Genomic DNA, 12,417 nt, shown 5'->3' with positions numbered 1-12,417 from the left:
TTCTTACTCCCAGGCTGCTCTTCTGGATACATATAATCTACCTGCTTCCTCCTTACTGCCCCCATCCCACTCCAGTCTGGCCCCTTATTTCAAATTGTTTAGCTTCCTTCCTCCAGAATTCAGTGTGGGCAAAACACTTCACCTCAGTTTGGCCATTTTAAAAAATATTTTGTCTGGAAGCTTTAAAATTAATGCCAGGAGTGATAACCTAACATGGAAAATTTCACCCCCCCACATGGTGGGTTTTTTAGAGAATCAGCAAGATCTTAAAATACAAACTTTGGGCTGCCGTAACAACAGATCATCCTACCATCTCTATCTGTTTTCCTAAAAACAAGGGTCGGATTACATTAACTATCCGTGCCTGTGTGATACCACCAGTGAGGTGGATACTAGAGCTTCTTAAAGTAACCATTAACTAATTAGAGATATTTTCAAGTGTAAAAGAGCATTTTGTGCAGTTAACTTAAAATTTCTTAGGCTGTCTGGCTTAACACAGAATTACATCAAAATTCTTCATGGATTCTTCTCTAAGCCATCAGGGAGATGCTAAGCATTAAACAACTTTACAGTCTGAGAAGATACTTAAGTTTAGTCTATATGTAAATGTTTTAATATTTTTATTGTAGTATTTTTATTTTGTATCCATTGGCATTCCTAGAACAGACGTTCTCGTGGTCATATCCGATGGCTGAGCAGGTTTATGATCATGTGTAAAGCTGTTGTCTTCTCTTGGCTTCAGTTACAAGCAGTTCAGTGCTTAAATTTAGCAGGAGGCTTAGCAGTTCTAGCTGGAAGGTTGACGTGTTCTTGAGAAGTGTCCCTTTGCCTTTTTGGTGCTCTAGCGCAAAAAGAATTTTCATTTTTTTCTGTCAGGGAGGAGGGTATATCACAGAGTATGTGGTACAGAATAGCTGATTTTGACTAGATGTTCTTACTCATTCATGAGAAATTTCAGTTTGCAGTTCACTTGACCAAAGCAAAGCATGTCAATTAGTTTGAAAGTATTCCTGGTGCAGAACAGGCACGTTAGAGTACACTACTATTGCAGTTTACATTTCCTAGTTATTTTTGACGTCTTTCCTCTGACCTCCTTTTGTGAACAAGCCCTCAAACTAGAAATGAATTCTAGTAATATCAGCCCCAAAGTAGTCTTCAACGGATGATGAATAATTCTGTTAAAAAGAGCTTTTCTCTAGTTGCTGGCGTTTCCTTCAAACTAATTTGATTGTTTTTTCCTTGTTTTAATTAAGTTCATTTTTATTTTGTATTAACAGAGCCTTGTCTTGATGTGTGCAAAAGCGTGCAGCATCTTGAATTAATAGTAATCTTAACTGAAGGAAATTACATATTCTGGTATTCTGCAATTAAGATTATACTTTTAAACTAAACCTTAGTAGGAGATAGTACAGAGACTCTCCTCTCTGTAAAACATGGCAAAAATCTACTAAAGGCAGTGATTTCTGAATAGTTGACATGAAAATACAAAGAGCAGGGCACAAAAAGGAGAATGGAAAGCTGAACAAAATTACTTAGATAGTTTGTGGACTTAATGCAGTGGTGTTTCCTAAGAAATGTTGAAGTCTAATACTTACTTTCATTTATGCTGTTATAAATACATGTTCCTTAGTGGTTCTTTCTACTCTGTAACGGGGCAAGTGATTGACATGGTACAACTAGACATTGTAGCAAGTGGTTAAGTTAAAAATACCAGTTTTAATATCTCATTTGTTGGCTTGAGGTTGTGAAGCTGTTTGGATTTTCAGGGAAATTGGCAACACTGTGGGACTGCATACAGTATCGAAAACCTAATTGCTGAAGTATTCTGTCCTGGCCTTTGATTCGCAGTGTTTCCTATCTTCAACTCAGGAAATACCATGATAAATTTGCAGTCTGAGATTAGTACCTAGTCTTTAATTGCAGCCAAATTCATTCCAAATGAGTTGAATCTTTTTTTTTTTTCTCCTTTTTTTCTTTGACTTAAAAGGTAATCACTTTATCAAATTCTTTGCCCCTTGGTGTGGGCATTGCAAGGCTTTGGCCCCAACCTGGGAACAGCTGGCTCAAGCCTTTGAGCATTCAGAAACTGTCAAGATTGGCAAGGTAGGTGAAGTGCTCCTGGTCTGAAAATGTGTTTTGTGTGAATGAGTGTTTCAGCCAAGTATCATGCTATTTGTGCTGTGATTTGCAAATAACAGTTTGCCACCTCTTAAATCCTTTTAGAGTCATAGTTCCTATTTTAATTTTGAGATCGTTATCTTTTTCTTGAACATCCAGTAGTTCACACTGTTTTGAAGAGATGGCTGTTTCGTTACAGTGACAGGACTCCCTCATTTTAAGCAAGGACTTGTTAGAAACACAGCTAGCTCCCTGTGCTTCAGAGACAGTTGGGAATAAGTCTAATACTTCATATGCAGGCAGTAATATTTTGAGATTTGTTTTTTATTATGTTTCCCCTCTGTCAGAACTTGATAGACTTCAGAATTTATTTTGAGTGGGAAAGTGACTTCCAATTTGCTATTTACAGCACTGGATTCTTTAGCAAGTTTCAGACCTACAGGGCTCTTTATGATGAATTATTTCTCCTTTTTTTTCTCTTTTTTTTTTTTCCTCTTTACCCCCATAGAACTCTCTAAAGGTTTCAGGGGGTCTTCCACTTGAAAAACTGGTATCTTGTCCTGCTTTACTATTTCCCTTAGGGTTGGTAACCAGATTCTATGGTGCATTTACCATGGGAGCTTGTTACTTGTACGTGGAGTGACCTCTTTGCAGAGGTACGGAGGTGGTCTAGCAATTGCAGTTACTGGCTTTCTTTGCTGACCCATACCTAAGTCCAGGTGGCTCATGGTGTGAATCCCTCTGTATTTACCAGTGGTGGAAAACTGACTGGGCTCAATTTCCAGATCCTTAAGCTTTCAGAGTGGTTCCACTGATCTCAAAGACCGCGTAACAGCAGCGTTGTCAGTCCTGCAGAGGGACTAAATCCCAGCCGTCTCCCCTGCCTCTGCCTTCATAGTGCTTTCGGCTGTTACTAGGGGTGATGAGCTTGACTTTTTTTTAATTTATTATTTTTATTTTTAATGCTTTGAAAATCTAATTCAGATACACTGTAGATGTACAGAGCGGGTCAGCATAGTTGAACTTTAGACAAGACATATATATATAATTTTGAGACCTGGTGGATGTAAAATTAGATTCCCTCTGAGAATAAAATATCAGAGGCTATTGCTCCTTTGATAATGTCTTTACCAAATGTTGCATCTGCTGATTTATTTTTTGAGAACCTGGAATGCTTGCTGTCTGATAAAATCATTGCTTAGCTTAAGTATCTTCTTGAAGTTACCATTCTCTGTTATCCAGAGAAAATAAGCAAAAAAATTCCAAAATTTCTGTTTTGTTCAGTTGTCTGTCGTGTTCACAGTTACTATTACTGATACTTGCTATTTAATACAGCCACTAAGATTTGTCTTGATGCCTAGTCGTATTTTGTATAACTGTATACGTTATGAAACTATTTGAAACATGTCTCGGCTGAGATTGTAAATCTGTAAGTAAACGGGAAACACAACTGTTTCTTAGAAGGTTGAATCATGACCTTCATATAACCTGGGGGAATAGTGTCTTAACAGCAATGATACCTACTGGCAGGATTCTGTTTAATCTTTAGAATTGATCCTCAGTGATCTGGAGCAAAGTGTTTCTAATGCAAAATTCAAAATCCAAGTGCTGTGTCGAGCAAAGGCTCCAATGCTTAAGTTATCTTTTTTCTCTGCTTCAAAAAAGATTATAAACTGGTAACTTTACAGATTGGTTTATGACATACTAGAATTGAATGTTGCTATGCACTTGGAACTTCCCTTGGAGCAAAGTTAGCTTGCTAGCTGTTGGCGTGTGTTCTGAAGTCTTTAAAGAGTAGTTTTTTCAGAAATGGATGAGCCAATATATCTTTACTTTAAAGCTCTCTCACATTAGCGTTTTGTGCCTTACTGTCCATGCGGTGATTTCATTAACTGAGAGGACCAAGTACTTGTTTTAATTGGAATATTTAATTATGTCTTCACTGTTCTTTGTAACTGTTACTACTTCCTTCTATCCATACCTCCCTCCCCAATCCCTCCTAAAAAAAAAAAAAAAAAAAAAGCAAACACACACAGCCTCCCAATTATACAACCAAACCACTATTTGGAAAGCAGACATAATCGTTCTCAACACCGTACTTGGTACTGAGTTTTGCCAGGCCATGCATTGATAGTTCCTGTGTTTCCTGTGTTTTTCTGAGATTTTAAACATCAGGGAAGCTGTGATGCTTGTTGTATATTTATTTTATGCACTGAATGGTTTATGGTTTTTTTTCAAAATGTAGGTCGACTGTACGCAGCATTACGAAGTCTGCTCTGAAACCCAAGTTCGTGGCTATCCCACACTCCTCTGGTTTAGGAATGGTGAAAAGGTGAGTCTGCAAGCTCAGCAAAAGATCAGACCATTTTTTCCTGAGTAGTACTCGGACTATGTTTGCATTCTGAGAAAAAAAGATCAAGTGGGCATATAGCAAAGTCTGCCTGTGAGACAAAAGGATGTTGGAGGTTCAGTCTGGTACTGGAAGAGGTATCCTTCATCCACAGATAAAAGTTAGAGCTTTTTGCTCTTTTGTGCTCTGCAGATAACCAGTATGATGTTCATAAATCTGTAAGCAGTATTTCCAGTTATGCTACTGTGTAAGAGAATTCGGGGTGTGCTTTGTCTTAATACCTTACCTCCTATGGAACACAAAAACATAAATAGAAATAATAAAAAATTATGTAATTTTCACAGCGTGTATCAGAAGGTTCTCATCTGTAAGTGGTGCCTATCTGCTGAGTGATGTCTGAGTGGTGCAAATTTTCCTTCTTAGAAGTCTGAACACTTCATATGACACTGTGAGTGAGAGTCCTGTGAGCCCAGTCGACATTTTTCCATGTAGCAATTCAAAGAATTACAATATTCTGAAGTTATGGGGAAGTAAAATATTTATATATACCATGTACATGGGCAGCAGCAAATAAACATTATAGTAGTGTTACTTATGTTTCACACTTTCAAGATAAATTAAATGTATTAAATGGATATTAAAAATAGGTCTGCAAGCGGAGAACCCAGGAGTCCTCTTTCGGCTCTTACCCACTAAGTTTTGGGGGGGGGTTGGGGTTTTTGCCCCATTCATCTTGCATTCCTTTTTGAAAATCTACAGTATCAGAGATGTAAGTTTTGCTACTCAGTCCAGATTAGTGGCTGTTGCTTGTGACAGTTTTCTGGCACTCTAAAGAGAACGTGGCCATAAGTACATACCACTGCATGTGACGTTTGGTATAAGCACCCCCTATAAGATCGGACACTCCAGGGAATTTAAATGAAGCAGCACGTGGATTTTTGAGTCCCAACCTGATTCACACAGGAAATATGCGGCCTTTTACTGCTCGAGCAGTGGTGCCTGGCACATGTCAGAGGCAGAACTGGAAGCTGAGGAAGTGCTCAAGTCAAACATGGTGGCATGTCCAGTGTTAGAGGTGTTTTCAGTTAATTAAACTTTTGTCTCTATGTAGCATGAGTCTGAAGAGCGGGAAGTGTTCTGCTCTTTCTCCAGAATGGTTTTCCACCTGCTTTATTTTTATTTTTCAGATAGCTACAGATGGCAAGATACCTTGCCAGAACCATACTATCTTGATCTAGAAAAGTTAGCTGTGGTTATTCTTGACCAGCCAGATAAATTTTTTTTTTTTGACCCTTAGTAATTATTGAAGTTGGAGTTGCTTGGAGGTATTTGAATCAAGAGTGTGGTGAAAGAAGAAGTCGGATCACTACTGTTGTATTTGGTAAAGCTGAATCTCAGCCATTAGTCTGAACAATATATTTCTGTTGACATCAAACTGGCTTTTCTCCATTGGCAGTGTGGTATTCCCTGGTGTCATACTGCCACCAGGATCGCATGTTCCTTCGTGGACTCATACAATATATTTAAAAAAAACACAAAACAACCCCAACAACTTTCCAATAATCTGACCCAGAAATTCCTGGAAATCTCTTTGGCTGCTATTGTACTGTTCAGTAAGCGGGGGGAGGAGGAGGAGGACTGCTTCAGCCATCCAGCATTGTTGTCCGTAATACCATCATCCCGTTTGTTGTAACTGAAGTCTGGCATCACACCATCCCTCTTGGTTAGATGCAGCAGAAACCCTGGGAGGAATGAATGGGCACTGACCCTGCCCTGCTGAAACGGACACAGACAAGCAGGTACAGGCTTCTTGCTTCATCTTAGATTAATTCCTTTGTGATTTAGACCCAGTGTGGGGAAGGTGGCTATAGTTACTAGTAACATCATGAATGACAAAAGAAGGAAAATGTGTAGAAAGAGTTCCAAAGATACAGGAAATAGTCTGTTCAGAAGAACAGAGGTGTCTGTTCTTCCTTCCAACGTATGGAAGATCGTTTGCTTGTTTCTTGAAGAGTTACTCCTCATCTGAGAGAGGAGATACATCTTGTAGCCCACACCTCATGGGACCGAAACTCAAAGAGTTTTATCCCAAATGGATGTGTAGTGTCTCAAAGAGATGATCTCTCTTTTGAACAGAGAAATTAGTACCCATTTTCGCAGTGCACTGAGGGCAATCACATAAAGGCCAGTTTGGAGATGGCCAGCAGTGGATTTGAGGCTAGATGAGGCTAGAAACTGCTCAGAGGTGCTCTGATTTCTTGTTCCCTAGAGTTGTGAAAGTACCTGAGAGATGGGGAAGCATCTAAGGCAAACCGTGGCTTCTCGAAGATCTAGCTGGTTGAGGGCTTTACTTGCAGGTTCAAAACTGTGACTTAACTTTTGTGAGAGTGGTGCCGTTGGAAATGCCTGCCCCACAGCAGGCAGCTGTTGTCTCTTGCTCCTGGGTGAACTTAGGTGCCCAGAGAGCATTGCCTTACTGTTTGGGTTTTCTGAGGATGTGTGGGCCAGAGGAGCAACTGTGTAGTTCAGGTGACATGCAAGTTGGGCTTTCAGCCCTGTCAAAATACTGGACGGAGCTCTCACGGTAACAGAGACCACCACCAAACAGTGATGGGTGTTTTCTCATTCCTTGCCGTAGCTTTAGGTTCAGAAAAATAAAACCTTGAAAATGCTGGCTAGAGTGAGAGATGAAGGTCGAAGTGGAACAGTTTCTAAAATTTGCTTCTGCGTTTCTAAAATACCTTTCATTTCAAGGAAATTTTAGATTGCTCCCTTTTGGTACAGAAGAATCTATGGCAAATCCTGAAGACAGAGTGAATGGAATGCCATGGAGAGGTTTAACGACTAGATAATCATATTTATTATGAATATGCTTACACTTGGCAATCTTATGTTTTGCTGATAATTATTTATTTGCTAGATTAACTGCATATACAGACTTGCACAAACTATTTGATAATTGTAGGGTGACCAGTACAAAGGGAAGAGGGACTTCGATTCCTTAAAAGAATATGTGGATTCCCAACTACAGAGCTCTGGGAAAGAGCCACCAGCAGATAAACCCGCCGAAGCCCCGCAGCCACCCACAGAACCCACCCGTGTTGAGGTAAGTGCTCCTGCGCTTTGCAGCGGTGTTAAAAGTGTTCAGACTGTCTCAGCAGCCTGTCCAAGTCTTCCATGTGTTTCTCTCTCACCGATAGCTTGACAATTTCTAGATGTAAACTGTACCAAATACTTTTCTGGTTATTTTTTTAGTAATTAATAAGCGGAATCAGACTATAAATCCTAGTTTACTAACCTGATGGAGAAGGAAAAAAAAATCTGGCTCTTTTTTTATTCTTGCAATAAGTTGTTTAGATAGTGGCATAAATGTGGTCTTTTGCTCTGCGGAACTGCTGGCACCTCGGTCTGTATGACAGCATATTTCATTGCTATGAAGATGAACGTTTCTTGCAAGATTCTCACTTGAACCCAGGAGGATGGCGCATGCTGCTAAGCCACTAAAAAAAAGACAGGGTCCTATGCTTACAGACTATCTGCAGAAACAACAAACAAGCAAAGATTATGAAGACTGATCTAAATGTGGTGAGGTAACGTGTCCTGTGACAAGACCGGGTTTGGAGGCTTATTCTAATTCTGGTTGTAGGAGCTACAGGAGTTATGAATGTTGCCAAGGAATTGGCACGAGTAACTTCATCACCTTTGCGTAGTTGTACTTCATGGCATTTAGTTTTCTGTCTTTTTTAATCACTTTGGCATTTCATCTGCCATTTTTCTTTTAACTGAATGTAAAATTGGTGAGGTTGAGAAATTAGCAATGGTTTTCAAACATACTTTTTCATCAAATGTGGAAAACACACTTCTGCCTAGACAGTAAGGGATGGTGATTTACACTCCCTTGTGATGTAGAATGAACTTATGTAATTAAAAAGCATCAATATTACTAATATAAAATTACTAATAAAAAATAATAATTACTACTAATACAAAATTACTAATATAAATTTATATGCAGCTTCTCACAGGAGAATATTACCTTTCCCAGTTGACTCTTCCAGCAGGGTTAGGTTTGCAATTTTCATACCTCTCCTTTTTTTTTTTTTTTTTTTTTTTTAAATTGACCTCATATTTGGAAGATCCTAACAAGCTGGTGTTAGTACAATGCAGGAAGTTATTAGTCGTCTCTCTATTTTTATAGAAATAACATAAACCACACGTGATGCAAATTCCCACCTACGCTTTGCATGCACAAGCACACATACAAACAGGAGAAGATTGTGGGGGGACTTTTTTGCCAAATAATAGTAGACACAGTGTAGGGCTCAACTTCGTCCTTGCAATGTTACATCCCAGCCTTGGGTGCCACCACTTCTGGGTCACTTATCTTCAGACATCTTGGTTCTGGTTTTGTTTTCATGAGTTTTGAGACAAGGGGCTGGCTGACGTAGCCAGCAAACGCTGACTGCGTTTACCACCAGCAGCCCACAGCTGGTACCATGGGCAGCAAAAGCAATGAGTCCTGACTCCAAATTTGTGTCGCAGTGTTGAACCCCTACGTGAATTCCCCCATGTCTTATATGGGCCAAGGACATGCCAGCCCTTTCATGGAAGCTGTACTTTTATGTCCGTGAGATTTCTCTCCTGCCAGACATCGCTAAAATTACTCAAAAATGATGCAGAGGGATTAAGGTAGAGTGACCAGCAGATGCTCAGATATGTGATTGCATAAGCTGTATTTTCTTAAGAAACCAAGCTAAATGAGCTATCTGATATTAAACTTACTTTTGTGGTTATATAGTTCACATTGCTATTCTGATAGTAATCTACAGATCTTTAAAATGTGTTTTACTATGTGGATCATGGGGAGGACATTGTTTATGGGGTTTTCAGATTTGGTATCTTAGATTGTAAATGATGTTTGAAACATCTGTTTTAGATATCCATTTAGGAAATTCAGAACAGAAGAAGAATACGTAGTTACTGTTTGTTTTTTCTTCATTTAATAATTCGTAATAATTTAATAATTAGAAAGTATAATTTCTAATTTGTAAATAATTCTTTAGAGGTTATAACACTTCAACTTAATGGAATAACTTAATTTCACAAACTAACATTTATTTACAGAAATGTTTATCCAGTACCTTTAATTTGTAATTTCAAATTTCTTTTTGGCTTCTCTTCATAAAACTCTTACTGGGTTTAAAGTAGAATTAGTAATACTGTCAGCTGCGCTCTTGTTTTTGTTTTGCTTTCATTTGAATTTGAAGCTTTTATAGGCATGAGATTTATTTATTTATTTTTAATCCCTCCTACCCTTAAGGGTCTCACGCAAAAAATGAAGTTTGTTACGGTTCTGTGCTCTCATATGAGACTGTAAGCAATGTGCTAGCCTCCCATCACTCCCATGCCATTGCTCCTGATGTTATCAGGAGTAAAAATTCTTCCCGACATCCGTGTAAGTGCGGTGTGGTGATGTCCTCTTGACAGGCAGATACACGTTTCTGGTAACAGTTTTTTCTGTGTATGCAAGGCAGGGATATAGCAGAGGGAGAACAGCTGTCAAGACATCACTAGTATGCCTTGAATACCGCATTAAACTCTCAGATGGCCATTATGGGCTTTAAGCCAACTCCTCTCAGGGTTATTCCTTGAAACATTTGCATGACAGTGTATGAAAATGAAGGTGATTTTTTTTCCAACAACTAAGAATTTGGGTACAGGCAAATCCCCTGAAAAAAGGGATGTTTTGTTTCTCCAATTATGGATGAGATTCGGTGTGAAACATGCATTTCTCTACATCTCTTCTAGGGGAGGAGAGCAGCTCAGGGGTAAAAGTGAGGTATGCTGCTGCTACTCTTGTTCATATTATCAATAATATTATCTTTTCCAGTTTGAGTTTCCCTCTCAGGTAGCTGAAAGCTCATTTGGCTGATGTTATCTATACAAAAGTTTGGACTCTTTTTTTTTCTTTTTTTGAACAGGCTGCAGTGCTCGCTCTCTCTGAAAAAGACTTTGATGCAACCATTGCTAGGGGAATCACCTTTATTAAATTCTATGCTCCATGGTAAGAAGTTCGCACCTGTTGTTGTTCAGGATTATTGCTGGTCTAAGCTGTCAGTGCATTAATTGCTGTAGGTCTTTGGGTTGTGTGTAGTACTGTATTTGTGCCTGGATCGAAAATGTGAATTAACTGAAGAATGTGTGTGTTGGCAAGAGTTACAGCTAAAAAGCTCAATCTGTTTTAGCTTTCTTGGGATGCCTGTCTGTGGAAAGGCTGACAGAGAAGCTTTACTGTGTCAGCCTCCAGGTAATGCTGGGGAACAAGGAGAGTGAAGTTTTCTTTGCAGGCTTAGCGTGCTCCTATCCCTTGATTAGGCTAAGGTGAGGGGAGCGTATCACCGCTGTTGAGAAAGGAGAGCATGCTGGCCTTTGGGCCCTCTCCTGCCACAACCAGCCTCTCTTGGAAGCCTCATCTGAGCACCTGGGAATTGGTACAGAGCTATGGATAATTGGCTGTTACTCTTCAAATAACTGACAAAAAGCCTAATTTGCACAAGTGACAATTTTGAGATGTTTTAACTTAAGAGTATATTCCATGTAATATGTTCTTATAGCGACCCAAGGTAGAAATGTCCGGTGCAGATGGTGTAGGTGTAGACACCCAACGGAAAGCACTGGGGGACAAAAAAAGTAACGTCCTATCTGGCATCTGCCGTTAGTGGCATATCCAGCAGAGCCTGGGACCCGAGCTGGGGTAAGACCTCAGTATTACAAGCTCGTAGAACAAATATTTTCCCCCTTTTCTTACTATTCCCTTTCTGAGACAGTTTTACGTTTCTCTCCCTGGTTTATAGACTTCGTCTTATGTGTGCCCGGATTGAATTTAATGAAACTTGCATGTCATCTTTCTCATCCATTGCCCAGTCTCTTAGCCAACAGAAGGAAGCCTAGTGTAGGAGGAGAGATTAAAATTAAGCTGTATTTCACTGTGTGAAAGATAACACATCTCTGATTTCATCACTAGTCATCCCATTAATGCAGTATATAAAATATAAAAAGATCTTTTGTTTGGGGTGGTAAAAGGTCACCATTACAAAGCCACACAAGCAAATGCAGCCCATATTTAAATGTGCTCAGGAGTATCAAAATATTGCAGCTTAACTTTGACAGTAGGCATGAATGTGTTTCTTATTGTAGGCAAGAAGTACCAGGGAAAGGTTCATTTTAGGTAATCTCAATGATGCAGTCTTTTCCAGTGTTGTCACCTTTTTACCGCAGCATGGTTTGCTGCCTGAGAGCCGCTTCTATGCTCTCTTACGTGTGAAAGATCTGCTTTTGGATGCGGCAAGTACCTGCCACCACTGTGTTAAGAAATACCCTGCCCATACACCCCCCCCTTTCACATTTACTGCTCTTTCTTCACTCCCTTTATCCTCTCTGTCCACTGTGAGGGACTTGAGGTTGAATCTGTGCCTGTGCTGCTACTACGCCACCAGCAGAACTGGCTGGTAAATCCAGTTTACACCTGTGCACAAAGCAGCTTCTAGTCTGATTTCTGAACCCAGGGCTTGTTGGCGTATGTAGGAGTTCATTATCTGAGGAACTTTTTCTGGAAAAGTTGGAGATAAATGCTCCCCTTCTAATCAACTTTTCTTAATAATACTGCAATTTAACCATCTCCTCATCTCGTGAGATTCTAATGGGGTGCTGCTGGATCTCACAGATATGATCAGTGTTGGATGACAGGCTGAGAAATGGTGGTTCAGGATGCAGAGAGTCAAGTTCTTAAACCAGTGTGTGCTCCCTGGCTGCAACGTTCAGAAAGCCACCGTTTAGGAAAATACTTCCTACATTTATGTAGCTGGTATCTTAGTTTTAGCTCTGAAAGTCAGGCTTATGTATACATTTGTAGTGCTCTGCATATAAATGACCTTTTTCTCTTCTGTCCT

General features: G+C 39.6%; 1 protein-coding gene across 1 annotated transcript in view; it reads left to right on the top strand.

Moving 5' to 3' along the window:
* TXNDC5 (thioredoxin domain containing 5 (endoplasmic reticulum)) overlaps nt 1-12,417 on the top strand; it is a 27,553-nt gene that overhangs the window by 11,254 nt on the left and 3,882 nt on the right. Inside the window, 4 exon segments of the mRNA XM_009326535.1 lie at nt 1,988-2,103; nt 4,364-4,450; nt 7,434-7,574; nt 10,450-10,532. Coding sequence (XP_009324810.1) covers nt 1,988-2,103; nt 4,364-4,450; nt 7,434-7,574; nt 10,450-10,532 — 427 coding nt within the window.

Source organism: Pygoscelis adeliae, unplaced genomic scaffold (assembly GCF_000699105.1).
Source record: "Pygoscelis adeliae isolate BGI_AS28 unplaced genomic scaffold, ASM69910v1 Scaffold186, whole genome shotgun sequence".
NCBI lineage: Eukaryota > Metazoa > Chordata > Aves > Sphenisciformes > Spheniscidae > Pygoscelis > Pygoscelis adeliae.
The sequence above is the reverse complement of the archived record's forward strand: the minus strand, read 5'-3'. Positions and strand labels throughout refer to the sequence as shown.